Consider the following 15,744-nt stretch of genomic DNA (forward strand, 5'->3'; position numbering starts at 1 on the left):
TTTAAGAAAAAAGTTTAATAAGAAATGTTATTAAATGGATTAACTAAATTTAATGTTTTTACTAATTAAAATTTAAAAATCGTAATAAACATGGTTATCGTATCGGAATACATCGTCGTATCGTTTACCGTACCGTATTATTTATCGCATTGTATCGTATGATAGTTGATTAACTATTAAAATTTGTACAAAATATATATCACATGTATTTTCTAACATTAGAAATGTTAGTGTCGATTTTATTACATTTGCTACTATAAATTGCTTTTATCTGAAGCATTTTTTTTTTGTGGTTTTACCTTAATTAAAAAACACGATCCTTGTAAACAAGAAGTGCTGAAAATTGCACAAATTATCGCTAAATGTGCTGAAAATCGCACAAATCATCCCACAAGATGTTGAAAGTCGCACAATCACCCCTAAACGTGTTTAAAATCGCACAATTTACCCCTAAATATGTTGAAAGTCGCACAAATCACCCTCAAAACGAATATCGTAACTATCATATTGTATCGGATATCGTATCTTATCTCGATATAGAGCGATACTTAGCAGTATCTGATTACAATCGATACATATGCCGAATTGTATCGTTTATAAAAATCATATCGCGATGCATGTTCCGGTACAACGGCAATATTGACTACACCGGTAGTAAATGGATTATCAATAATTGGTATTTTCAATATTAGATTGTGCCGATAATGTAACATTAGTAAGAAATTACATGATTTGATATGATTGTTACCATGTTTGAAAAACGACTGCATTTAAATTTTTTAAATGCAATTAATTGTCATTTTAGTTGGCAAGTAGACTATGCTTATCAAGGATAATATTTATATAATCAATTTAAGCAATCTAACCATTTTTTTAATGGAAATTTGTCAATTCTTAATATTTCTCATTGACTCTATTTTCATGAAATTGCTGCAATTTTATTAGTGGCGGAGTAAGTCAAAAGTTGCTAAAATATTTATTTCTTAATGAAAATTAGGGTTCACTTTAACATTTTTTTTATGGGTAAAAGTGTAAAATACAGTTTTCATCCTTCAAGTTTGCACCGATTTCATATTTAGTCCTTCATGTTCACAAAAAAAAAAAACACATTTGATTCTTTATGTTTCAAAAATTCAACAATTTTAGTCATTGCTTTGAATATTTCGTTAGTACTAACAAAATCAAGTATGTGTCCATCTTCGCCTTAACTGAAGAATTAACGGTAAATTGACGGAAATGACCAATATTATAAAATTATTAAAACATGAACTAAATATGAAATCAGTACAAACTTGAGGGGTGAAAACTGTGTTTTTTCTATTTTTTTTTTACTATTCTCAACGAAAAGAAATGTGTTTATATTTAACACAAATGTTATATTTCGTTATATTTCAAACATAAACACTTATTGTAGAATTTTGCTATGACATTTTACTGATTCTAAAGAAATAATTACTAAATCAACAAATTAAATGATGGTAGTAAGTTAACTAATAATTTCTCGTCACAATGTAATTTGTTAATTATATTTATTTATTTAGCAAGAATTTGCCTAATTAGTGCATTCATTTATGGAGTAGAATTAAATTGATATATTTAAATCAAAGAACCATGATGAACAACTATTGAGATTCTTTCTGTTTATTTATTTTTATTTATTTAATTTTTTCTCAACTTCAATATCATCAGATTCAGGATTGATATTACATTTAATTTAGTATATAAATTAATTAAAATATTTATAAAAACAGCAAGGATCCTACTGGCCAGACAATAAAATTCCAGAGCAATGAATCAGTAGAAAGATTCTTTAGTTCTATGTTTTATCGTTTTATTTATTTATTATACTACTATATTTTTCTTATTTATTCCAAATATGTGGCTTTAACAAAATTATTTAATTTGAATTACATTTATTATTAAGGCCATATATTTTTAGGAATATTTTTTTTCACTTTTCTTTATGTGACTTACTCTATATATATATTTTTTTTGAAAAATCTTGAATTGAGTTACAAATTATAAATTAAATATGTAATAATAATATATGACAAACAAAAAAATGATCATGTGTATAATTGTATATGTATAATATGTGATTGTACATGAAACCTACTCCATGGTGGGACCCCTAAATAAATACCAAAAAATTGGTAAAATTTAATAATTATAATTAAAAAATAATCAAGAGTGCAAGATGAGTACATGGGATGTTTCGTTTTAACCTTAGAAAAAGTAGGCTCAGTCAAGTGTTAATTAAGAAAGAGATTGAAAAATGAGAGAGATTTTGGAGAGAGAGAGATTTTGGAGAGAGAGAGAGAGATTGACTTAATAAAATGGGGCCAATCAATAATACAAAGTCATTGCCCCAATATTTTAAACAACCCATTTTTTGACGAATGATTCTTCCACTTTTACATAAATAATAAATAATAATAATGATTAATAATAACAAAAAAATTCAAATTTAATTGTGGCCCTTAACCCCATATAGACCATTCGTACATGGAAAATTCCATTCGCCCCCACACTACTATTAAAAGCTGTCCCGATAAAGTTATTCAAAAAATCACTTTTTTTCTTGGTTTTATTTATGAATATGGCTTAGACTAATTAATGATTTTTGAAGCAATATAAATATTATATATGTCATTACTTATTTTTTATAAATATCATGTTCTTCTCATTTTCATTATTCATAATAATAGGGTAAATTACGATATTTTGTTAAGGTAAAACCGAATAACTTACATATTCATGTGATATTGACCATTACGAATATCCCCTAAAGGTAACAACTCCTTGCAAATTCTAACGGAATGGATTAATTGTCTAAATTGCCCTTGTATTAGAGGGTACCCTCTTCGGTAAGACAAAATATTACATTTACCCCCCTATGTGTGTATATTGTATTTAATCCCTGGGGGTAGATTTGAAAATTTAGAACGACTATTTCATATAATCTTCAAGATTCCGTTACTCATAACTTCGTAAGGGTGTAATTGTAAGAAAGAAAAATAATTAATCAATGTATTTGTACTTACCAACACCATAGGGGTTCGTAAGTCATTTAGTTTTACCTCAGAGGTGCTCGTAATTTACCTAAATAACAGATAGACTTCTATACTTTCATTGAAGTGATACTCAAATTAAATTATTTACATGGTTTCTAATAAATGTTCAATTTTTTAAGTCCCTAGATTTTTGATTTGTGACATTAACATTTTGTACTACATATATACGTGTGTGGTCACTTTTAATGTAGAGTGGTACATCTTCAATATCAAAGTCTACTACTACTTTTCCATCCCCTCATTACTCTATAGTCTATACATTAGAATTTGGAATATTAAGCCAAACTTTGTAAAGCCTATAGATGCATTTTTTTTTAATACTTACTTTAAAATGGAATAAAACTTGTTTACAATTTAATATTATAGTATTATAAACTAAAACTTTAAGTCTATTGAATATTAATTTCCATTTTCGAATTGTGTATATGTCTGCGATAGTAAAAGGATCAGATTTGTCCACATACACCGTCGATAGTCTTGTACGCATACGTAATTTGAACAACCAATCGTTATATTGACATGTACGCCAATTCGCTTCTCCAAGCTTGTGGACTATTATAAATACTATAAATATGATCATTATTATTATTGACTAGTATAATTGTTATTGAATAATATTATTGTCTACTAATTAATACTATAGTTGCAATTATTAAATTGTGAGGGGGTGTGAAAAAAAATATCGGGGTTGGAGACGATGTAGGGGGAAGAGGAGAGCCGATGGAGACACCTTAGATTATCACTTTAGTCAAAGATATTCAAATAAATAATAATTATTATTATAATAATAATTAAAATCTTGTTAATTTATAAAAATTGTAGGAAAATCTTGTTGTTAGCATTATTAATCTACAATTAAGGAATATAAGGAGGGAATTAGGCAGTCTGGCCGGCACTGTGTTGTGTTGTGTGTGTAACTTTGTTTGTGGCTAGCCTAAGACTCTAGCAGTCAAACATACAGGAATATTGACCTATTAAATATTAATTACCAACCTAAAATTAATATTTAACCTAAAATTTAATTACTTAAAATGCGTGATTAACCTTATAAAAACTCACTAATTACGTTCCTATAAATCTTTTAGAAGGCCGGCTTAGCCCTTAGGTTCATGCCTTCGGCTATTGTTATCGTCAAAGTAGCTACAGCCTACAGTTACACCTCTATAAATTAGTGCAGTTGACGCATTTGTAAAATTTTATTAATTTAGTGACATATTAAATTATCGAAGTAATAATTTAATTCGTTTTCACTTATCGAGAGCGAAGAAAATATTACTAGTTATGATCTGATATGTATAATTATGGAACTCCTTGCATTATCTAATATGCTTTGTAAATATCAATTTCAAGTCAAAACCCTCATTAGAAGAGTAGAGATAGAGTTCAAATTATGTACCTCTTGTACATTTCCAATTTTATAACGAGTTTGAATTTAAAATAAAAATCGAAATCGAGTATTGAGTAGTTTAATTTGATTTCTAGACATAATTTTGGAATTTTTATGCCATCATTTTTGTATAGACAAGTCACAAAAATACAAAAACCACATTATACATAATCTCTCTCTCTCTCTCTCTCTCTCTCTCTCTCTCTCTCTCTCTCTCTCTCTATATATATATATATATATACACACACTTCTCTATTACTATATAAGTATTTTATTTTTATTTTTTTAATAACGAAGGTAGGTTTATTGAGTAAATTTACATTCTCGTACGACAGCTTGTAATTAACCTAATTAACCATATTAGGCTAACCACGTGTAACAAACTCGATCTAACAAACATTTGCAAGTGGATTCAAACTTATTTCGATTGACACAAACTCACGTATTCCAACCGCTATACCGGTTATCACTAGATACATATAATGTGGATGCATGTTACTTGCAAACCCAACAGAAATTATTGAGTCAAATTTGACTATTATATATGTATTTATTTATTTATTTATATAAGATATATTTAATCAAGAGTTCACATAATACTCGGTGGTCATGTTACGTTGTCACATGGTTAGAACGAACTTACACTTAAGTAGGAAAAAAATATTTAAATGAAGGGAATAATTGTTAGATTAACATTTTTTTTTAATTGAAGAAACTCGCAGCCAATCGTATAGGTGCACTGAATAAACCAACACTCTCGTATAATAGCTTGCAAATCACACTACGAGAGATATAACAATTCTTTTCTTTGTGCATTGCCCATAATTAAGCAAATCATCCCTAAATCCTTGACAGATGTTATCGCATTAATTACACATTTATCAAAATTGAATTCACCTAGATAAAATTCAAAATTAATAATTTATTTATCTAGGATTATAGGGTATAATATAGTTTAATCATGAAATGAGACCGTTATTATCTGGCTAATTAATGCTACTAGAAACCACTTAGTACATTTCATAGCTTCTTGTGTTTAATTAATAATGTCTGCACCATGCATATTTTATTCACCTTATTTTAATTTGTACACATGCTAAAATATATATTTAGCCCAAAGAAAGTAACATGGCGATTATTGTGGAGATAATTACAATTAATTGTTTCTTTCCATTAAGGATATTAGCATTTTCCCCATGCGATGCTATTTTAATAGGGAGAAAAATGATCAATTTAATAAATGACTAAAAATTTAATAAAATTTAAGATTTAATGAATTCAATTTATATCGTTATCTCTTGACATTTAAGATATATGAATGAAAAATAAGAGATTGAAGTTATAATGATTTTTTACGGGCTGGTTTCAATTTTGATAATAATTGAAAAATATTGTTCAAAAGCTAGCATAAAAAACAAAATTAAAAATAAGTTATTGCTTTCTAGTTATAAAAAATGAAAAAATTTCAATGTTATGTGTGATGCAAAACAATTTTACTTTCTAGTTGGAGAATAATTGAGTTTGAATTGATTAGAGTGGAATGGAATAAAAGAGGGGTCCTTATTTAAAAGACTTTTAATTTTTCTTCATGGTTGACTATTTTATGTTCTTTGATTCCGGTCAATATCAACTGTTAATTACCGCCACTTAACGACCATTTTGTATGGTTGGCAATGTAATCCGTCCCATCACATACCCGCCCCGCCCCATCATGTCTTGAATTTATCGTCCCGTTAGTTAACGGGATGGATACGGGTTTTATAATTTTCACCCGTAACAGATACCGGACTGTGGGTTTTAAATATATGTACAATACTCGTCTCGTTCCCAACCCGTTTATATATTTTTATTAATTTTTTATATTATAAAATACTAATTTTTACAGATAAATTTTAAGGGTAAATTTTACTTTCCCCTTTGTATTTGACTTGATATCGCTTTATCCCCTTCTGCTCTCAATTGCATCGATTTGTCCCCTTGTACTTTGGCTCGATATCACTTTACCCTATTTTACTCCCAATTGCATCAATTTGCCCCCTTAGACTTTGGCTCGATATCACTTTACCCCATTCTACTCTCAATTGCATTGATTTGCCCCTTGTACTTTGGTTCGATATCACTTTACCCCCTTCTACTCTCAATTGCATCAATTTGCCCCATGTACTTGAAAAATTGTCTCAATGTGGCCCTCGCCGTTAGTTTTCAGACATTTGACCTTAACACCATTTGATCTAAGTTTGAAAATTACTAAAAAGCCAACCCTCCCAGTTTAAATAATTATTAAAATGAGAGTGGAATGGGATAAAGTGATATCGAGCCAAAGTACATGGGGGCAAATCGATGGAATTGAGAGCAGAAGGGGGTAAAGTGATATCGAGCCAAAGTACAAGGGGGAAAATCGATGCAATTGAAAGTAGAAGGGGGTAAAGTGATATCGAGCCAAAGTACAAGGGGGCAAATCGATGAAATTGAGAATAGAAGGGGGTAAAGTGATATCGAATCAAAGTACAAGGGGGAAAAGTGTAATTTACCCTTTTGCAAATGTAAGTGTTGCAGTTGCTCATTTTTTTTTACAAATTTAAAAGTGATGTTTGTTTAGTTTTTTACCAAAAAAAATTTCAAAATAACTCTTAAAGGTTCTTTTTTCTCCATATATGATCTAACTGATGCAGTAAAAAGATTTGATTGGTACAGTAAAAAAATATTTTCACTAAAAAAACAAATAACTCATTCAATATAGTCGATCTAATCTCTAATCAAGACCAACATTACTTATGTTCTCAAATTATTATCTCAAAACATGTTTCTCAAAAAAAAAAATGAAAATAACTCCCGAAACCATTCCAAGCATTGCCAATGTCCCTCATTTGGCAATCATAGTGTTGTTTGCAAAATTTTCACTACTTTTAAAACCAATTTGTGTGTGATTTTGCTCAAACTTTAACCCCAGAAGAAGAAAAAAAAAAAGATTAAAAAATGGATAGATTAATTACCAATATCTCAATTCCGAAACACGCAAATTCCTTCAAGATTAAAAAAGAAAAGAAAAAGAGAGAGACCATAGTCTGGATCTGAAACAATATTGAATGACCATCTCAATAAAAAAACTTAAGCTGTTAGTGAAATGTATCATTTAATATCAATATATCCAATAATAACAAGATATATTCTCTTGACAGTATATGTATATGCAAAATTCAACTATCGTCCCCGTAAAATCACATCTCTCCTATCGAACCGAACGATACATACATACCGAGAACCACTAGAAACATTCTCCGTACGGTGGGAGACAAACACAAAAGAATGAAAATGTGCAAACAAAGGATGGTGACTATATACATTAGTGCAAAATCTTATATGATGCTCTTTTGTGCTGTTTTGGAACAATATGCCTTCCACTTGTACACTACTTTCACTTTAAAGGTGAGGCTCTCCATCAAAATTCATCACTTCATCCAAAAATCAAAAATTTAATGGTCCCATCATTTATTTAATTAATTTATTTTATTTTATTCAATTTTACAATCTATTAAAGAATTGAAAAAAAAAAAATTTATTCAATTTAGCCCACTAGATGAGAAACACTCGAAGTGCTTGTTGCGTTCTTGTGGATTATGACATGGAAAAGGACTTTTGGGGTGAATTATTGCAAATAAAGAATAATGGGGGAAGAAATTAAAAAAAGAATCTATCTACATTCATTACCTAAATGCTTTGTTTCTATGTTAGGGCTATAAATTATCTTACACCCCATGATGAAAGAATCTTGAATTATGGCCCCCCAAATATGCTTTGGTTTTTGATTTTGTTTTGGATGAGACAAATTGACATGCAAGAAGATGGATTTTATTTTTCTTGTTTTGGATTTAATTTTCTAAGGGTTTGCTACTTAAGTAAGATTTGTTTGGTATGCTATTCATACGTATTTTATGTAGGAGTGTAAATTAGCCGAGTCGGCTTATGGGCTTGATGAGCTAAGTCAAAAGCTCGAGCTCAAACTCGATTTTTACGAGTTCGAGCTCAAAAAAACTGGCGAGCTCGACTTGTTTATACCCTTAAATTTTCCCAACTGTTCATCGTTGTCCACATACTCAATAAATGAACCGAGTTGAGTTGAATGTATACGTAATAGGTGTATGAATTTTAAAACTTGTATTTTGAATTGATTATATTGGCAAAAAAGTTTTAAAAAAGTGGTCATCATCTGCCTCATTTTATATTTATTTACTTTTATTCATCATTATTATATATTATTCAAAAAGCTTACTAAGCAAAAAATAAAAAAAGGATTAAAAATTGTCAATCTATTAGAATAACAAAATAATTTCACAGCACATCATTATCAAGTGTTGGAGCTTTGTGAGAGATTTCGGTAAGATGAGATAAAATTTATTTGATATATTAAAGGTTGCATGAGCAAATGATTAATTAAAAGTTTGAAATTAAGTTAGTGCACAGTTAAATTTTTATAAATCAATATTTTCGGAACAAACAAAATCCTATTAATTTATCGAACTAATAATTTAATATGTTTACACCGAGTCGGAAGCGGAAAAATATATTATTGAAGCGGTGTTGTTTATTTATCGAGATTTTACTGTATATAGAAAGCAATATCAAAATATATATATACACTCAAACGTGTATTCATGAAATACATTACATAGGTGCAAACATACAAAATAATATTATAAGTGAAACAAAAAGGAAAAAAGAAAGAAAAAAATCAGCAACCGAATTCCTCTTCTGTCATTGTTGCAAACAAGTGATTGCGTATTTGTGTACCTAATTCAAAGAATTCTAACACCACAAGAAACAAATAATAGTAAAATAAAAAATAATAAAAAAGGTAATTAAATATGGAAATTATGAAAGGCTTTTGGTGTATTCGAAGCGTGACACGATTTTAGACAATTAAAAGTCGTTAAAAGTACATAAAACCTAACCCATGTTGTTCCACTAACAATTACAATAATACACAAAAATTAAAAGGCCTTTGTCTTCTCTCTTTTTAGGGGACAAACAAATAAATGACATCTTCCATTCTTTCTAATGTAAATAAATGTTAAAACACTCAATTTTCTTTATTTTTTTTGTGGCTTTGTAGTGAATATATATATCCAAACATACGATTGTATGTTTTATGTTAGGTGAAAAGTTTATTTGACGTTGCATCTAGTGAAATTGGGGTGAAAATCGGAATGGAGTTTCTGAATTTCATTAATTTCAATTCGAAAGTATCCGAATTTCGAATCTTATTTTTTATTCTGATTTTCAAAGTTCCATTTTCGAATTTCCGATTTTCGATCTGATTTTAGTTCCGAATATTTCGATTACTTTTAAATATATAATATACTTTTATGATATATTTTGTAATTCCGTACTATAACTTCTGCTATATTTTATATGAAAAATAGAAATACCAAATGATCAAATAAATTAAAACCTTAGAAAAATTAATTGGTATCAGAAACTCTATGTTGCATTGAAAATATTTGTTTCAATTTGTTCTTTCTACATATGATTTTATATTGGATTTTCTTGCATTTTCCTGCAAAATTTCAAAAAATATAGAAAAGTATTGTGAAAATTCCCATTATATCCGAATTTGGAACAAGAGATTATAAACTAATGTAATTTCTGAAATTCCGCTGATTCTGAAATTTCAGACTTTTAATTGAAACCCATTTCTTACTTCCCAAAAAATAGATTTTTTCGAAAAAAACATTTCCTATCCATTCCCCCAAGTGAAATATACCGTATGATTTTTAACCGTTGATCTGCACATAATCACACACATACCTACGCGTATGTGTGTTTAATGGGTGTTATTTAACCCCGTCACTAGTTAAAAAATCACATATTGTAGATAATCAGGTATAGTATATAGTAAGACCGTGAATTAGACAGAAAGAATAAAACTAATTTATCATGCATACAAAATAAACATTAAATATTAATTGTATATGGAATAACCTAAGCGCAAAGTGCAGAAACTTAATTTGGACACTACTACTATAGCATCATAGAGTAGTCATAGTCCAAAGATTGAATATAGCAAATGTGAAAGAGTTGAAACAAGTGAAGTGTATCAAAAGCAAGAATAGCACAAAATCAGTTAATAAAGTACAAGAAAAGTTGAAATGTATGACTTCTCTTCTTAATTATGCCTATCTTTATTTATATAGGTCAAATTTATTTAAAGAATCTTGTTCGTTCAATTCATACTCACCAACTATTAGGTCACTCTTTCACTTTGTCCATGCCAATCTTTGTACGGATATGTAGAGGAATCGGGTGCTGTAGATGTTACACTCGATGAAATACACTGGCTGATTCTGCACAATTGATCTGCATATATTACGCTCGCACTCATGTGTATGTGTGCTTAGTTAGTAGTTATTTGTATAGATCAATGGTGTAAAATTACCCGATTATTTTACCAGTTATAGCATCTCATAGGCCGTGGAAATTGGAAGAGAATCTTCGAATTTTCTCCATTACCATCCAAAAAAATTTGATTTTTTTTCACTTATTTCGATTTCTGATTTTTCCGTTTTCAAAATTTTCAGATCGAAATTGCGAGTGGATATGTATATAAAATAATGAAAAAGTCTTATTTAATTTTCCAAAATATTATAATTCTTTTTAATTTTTCCGGAAAGTATATTATAATATCAATATTTCTATATATTAATACGATTATAAATATAATGTATAAATGATATACATAATTTTATGCATAAGGTACTAAAATGGTACGGTAAAGAGAAAATGCTACATTTTTCAAATTTTAAATTGTTTTAATCGATAAACGGCGATAAAATTGAATTTTCAAAAGTTTCCCCAAATTAAAATTTAAAAGTGACACGATTTTCCAAAGAGAGAAACAATCTAGGATTCGACTGATTCGGTTGAAAATTCGTAAAAAAGCAACATTTAAATAATATTTTATTCAAAATCCACTAACTTAATGTTTATTTATTTTATTAATTAAATAGCTAAATCTATATTTATTTCCAGAGCAAATAACGGTAATCTTCTGAGTTAATGCCAAATTACGAAGAAAAAAAAACTATCATATTTTGATAATTACAACTAACCCCTCAACTGTGCATTATCTTATAAAAAAAAACCCTGCATAATGGGTGTGTAGAAAAAAACGTAGTTGATATAGGTAGTTGTATTTACTCAACCGAAGGGGTTGTTTCGTAATTTGCCATTGTTTTTAAGTTTAACAATTCCCAGGCCCATAGGCCATAGGCAGCCCCATCTTTAATAGATATTTATCTTATCGAATTTGTGCTCATGGGCCAATGCCCAATAGAATTATTAACTGTAGAAGAGTTTTAGAAATGATTTTACAAAAGCTTTTGAAATGTGATTATGAATTTTTATTTAGATTATAATCACTTTCCAAAGTTTTTGCTTATTTTTGCTTTTCTTGATGCTTTAGTCATACTTTTAAAAGCATTTACGCAGCAGCTTTTTTTTTGGGCTTAAAGCTACAATTTTTTTATTTATGTCCTTATATTATTTATATTTTAATCCATTTTTAAGAATATTTAAGACAATTTACTAGAATAAGATGCCTCGTAAAGTTTATTTTATAAACACATTAATTTATAAATTAGCTTTTGTTTACATTTACAAGAATTCTCAACTTTTAGAAATAAACAATTATTTCCAACTTTACTCGAAATCACAACCTCAACTTTTGCATAAGCTTTTGCAAACACCCCATAATTCTGGCTATATTCCACTTTCTTGCACCCTTAAAATACGTTGTTTTGGTACGTTGCGCCATCGGGGAAAAAGAAAAAAAAAAAAAGTATTATTTTGCAATTTGGAAATACAATAAATCATTCATTATGAAACTCCAATTTTATTTTCTTAGTCGTATTTTTTTGGGATGCGACTGCAGTCAATGCATAATACCTTTATTTTTCTCCGTATTTCAACACAATTTTTGTACAATTTTACCGAATGAACACCCCTAAATTTATCATTTTTCGTAAGATAATACATAGTTGAGAGATGTTTGTAATTATGCAAATAAGAGGGGTGTTGTCGTAATTTACCCTAAAAAGTATAGTCAAAATGTTCTAAACGGGGCGGTTCTTTTAAAATATTACTCGAAACGGTTAGGGGTACGAAGCGGATAACTCACAAATTGCCCGAGAGACGAAACCCGTTCTTGCCCCGGCTGAACTCAACCCATCACAGAAAAAAACAGTCTCTCTCTCTTCTCTCTCACACACACACACACACAAAGATAGGAATACAGGATGGGGTGTGTTTGCTATAAACTATCTAGTGGTAACCTCGCAACAACTATCTCCATTTTATCCATCTCTTCCAACCTAAATCAAATATCCCTTTTCTTCATGTAAACCCCCAAAAAAATTCAATCTTTCCCACACACACACACAGAGTAGAGAGAGAGAGAGATTAGAGTAGTGCTCCGTCCGCCATGGAAGGAACCCTCTTCCCCAACAGACCAGCATTTCCAGTTCCGACAACAAAACCCTCCTCAAACCCTAACCACAACCGCCTCAAATTCAACACTTCCAGCCTCCCTCTCCCTCCATTAATCCCCCTAAATCAACAACAGCAACAATCCGCAACTTCATTCCCACTCGATTCCCTCCTCCAGCACCTCCTCCACATCTCCGCCCCCGTTAAATCATCCCTAACTTCTTCCCACGTCGTACCTTCCCACAATCAAGATTCTCTGTCGGCCCATTTCAGGAAAGACGACGCCGTTTTGGTTGGAACGGCCGGAAACGATGAAGGGTCCCTCGATTTTCTCCCGTTGAAATGTAAGCTCCTTCTCAACTCGATTTTAGAACAGCCCGTTTCGAATTCGCATTCGTTTTTCGATTCTGTGAAATCGGAGCTGCTCCGCGAAATCGATTTGATGAGCCTGTTGAAGGGTTTGGATATTTCCGGGGCCAGCGAGAAGGCGATTCTGCTGTTCGAATGGGTTGTTGTCAATCTTGATGCGTCCAATAGTGATAAATTGGATAACCAGATTATCGAATTGATGGTCAAGATTCTCGGTAGGGAGTCTCAGCATTCGGTTACGTCGAAACTGTTTGATGTGATTCCATACAAGGATTTCACGCTCGATGTTCGAGCGTGGACTACCATCTTGCATGCGTATTCTCGCAGCGGCAAGTACGATAAGGCGATTGCATTGTTCGATTTCATGAAGGGCAGAAGCTTAAACCCTACTCTAGTTACCTACAATGTGATGTTGGATGTGTATGGTAAAAAGGGGCGATCTTGGAATAAAATTCTCGACCTTTTGGATGAAATGAAAAGCGTAGGGCTCGAATTCGACGAGTTCACTTGTAGTACTGTGTTATCTGCTTGTGGGAGAGAAGGGTTATTGGAGGAGGCGAAGAGTTTTTTTGATGAGCTTAAGTTAAGCGGCTACATACCGGGAACCGTAACGTATAACTCGTTGCTCCAAGTTTACGGGAAAGCGGGAATTTACAACGAGGCTTTGAGTGTATTGAGAGAAATGGAGGAGAAGAATTGCCCACCAGATTCAGTAACTTACAACGAACTTGTGGCTGCGTATGTAAGGGCTGGCTTTCAAGACGAAGGGGCGGCGTTTATCGAAACTATGGCTCAAAAGGGTATAATGCCTAATGCGATTACTTACACAACTGTTATAGATGCGTACGGTAAAGCTGGAAAAGAGGACAGAGCTCTGAGTTTGTTTCGACAGATGAAGGAATCGGGATGTGTACCTAATGTGTGTACGTACAATTCCATTCTTGGAATGCTCGGGAAAAAATCACGTGTAGATGACATGATGGAGATTATATCCGATATGAAATCCAACGGCTGCAAACCGAATCGTGTGACTTGGAACACAATGCTTGTCATGTGCGGCAACAAAGGCATGCAGAAGTACGTGAACCGTGTTTTCCAAGAGATGAAGAATTGCGGGTTTGAACCAGATAGAGACACTTTCAATACCTTGATAAGCGCGTACGGTAGGTGCGGATCGGAAATCAGTGCTTCGAAGATGCACGAAGAGATGATTAAAGCTGGATTTTCGCCGTGCATAACAACTTATAACGCACTTTTAAACGCGTTGGCTCGAAGAGGTGATTGGAGGGCGTCGGAATCGGTCGTTCTTGATTTGAGAAACAAGGGTTTTAAACCCAACGAGACAACTTATTGTCTGATGATCCAAAGCTACTCTAAAGGAGGAAATATCAGAGGAATCGAAAGGATCGCTAAAGAAATCTACGACGGCCACATTTTTCCGAGCTGGATGCTCTTGAGAACTCTCGTTCTCGCGAACTTCAAGTGCAGATCGCTCGTGGGAATGGAGAGGGCGTTTCAGGAATTTCTCAAGAACGGGTACAAGCCCGATTTGGTGCTCTTCAATTCGATGCTCTCGATTTTCTCGAGGAACAGAATGTACGACCGAGCACAAGACATGATCCATTTCATACGCGAAAACGGATTGAAGCCCGATTTGGTAACCTACAATAGCTTGATGGATATGTACGCTAGGGCGGGCGATTGTTGGAAAGCGCAAGAAGTGCTTAACGGGTTGCTAGAGGGGAACGGGCGGCCCGATCTTGTTTCGTATAATACGGTTATTAAAGGGTTTTGCAGACAAGGGCTTATGCAGGAGGCTATGAGGACTTTGACCGAGATGACTAGTCGAGGTATAAGGCCTTGCATTGTGACGTATAATACTTTTGTAGCGGGGTTTTCGGCGAGAGGGTTTTTTCAAGAAGTGGATGAGGTGATTAGTTATATGATTGAGGATAATTGTAGGCCGAACGAGCTTACGTATACTACTATCGTGGATGGGTATTGTAAGGCGAAGAAGTACAAGGATGCGATGGAGTTTGTTTCGAGGATTAAGGAGAAAGATGGGTTGTACGGTGAGGAATCCACGCAGAGGCTCGTTTCGAGGATCAGGGAGAATATGGAATCTTGACTTGCTTCGACTTGTGGGTTTTTGATCTTTCACAGCCCGAGAGGTTAGGGGCAAAATTGTCCTTTTGCCTGCGGCGTCTTGATACTACTATCTTTGGGAGGTTATCGTACTATAGAGATCGTATACGACGGTTGAGTCTTCTTGTCGGAAAAACTTACTGTGCCTTTTGATGTTTTCGTTCTTTTCTTCTTTCGTTTCTCTCTTTGGAATCGATTTTGATTTCCATGGAGATGTGTTCTTTTTTTTTAAACACTTGTCTGTGAAATAATCTATGTATTACTTGTAAGTATTTTTTTGCCTGTAAC

General features: G+C 32.0%; 1 protein-coding gene across 1 annotated transcript; it reads left to right on the plus strand.

Annotated features, from left to right (window-relative positions):
- Positions 1-12,612: 12,612 nt before the first annotated feature.
- On the plus strand, positions 12,613-15,743 carry LOC105958135 (Tetratricopeptide repeat (TPR)-like superfamily protein). The gene has a single exon (XM_012982141.2). It carries the CDS (start codon positions 12,938-12,940, stop codon positions 15,437-15,439), a length of 2,502 nt encoding a protein of 833 aa, XP_012837595.2. The 5' UTR covers positions 12,613-12,937; the 3' UTR covers positions 15,440-15,743.
- The last annotated feature ends 1 nt before the right edge of the window (position 15,744 follows it).

Source organism: Erythranthe guttata, chromosome 10, assembly GCF_056151865.1.
Source record: "Erythranthe guttata isolate IM_541 chromosome 10, IM_541, whole genome shotgun sequence".
Lineage (NCBI taxonomy): Eukaryota > Viridiplantae > Streptophyta > Magnoliopsida > Lamiales > Phrymaceae > Erythranthe > Erythranthe guttata.

Excerpts from the sequence above, each read along its gene's own strand:
- LOC105958135 (XM_012982141.2), top strand. The coding sequence starts at position 12,938 with ATGGAAGGAACCCTCTTCCCCAACAGACCAGCATTTCCAGTTCCGACA.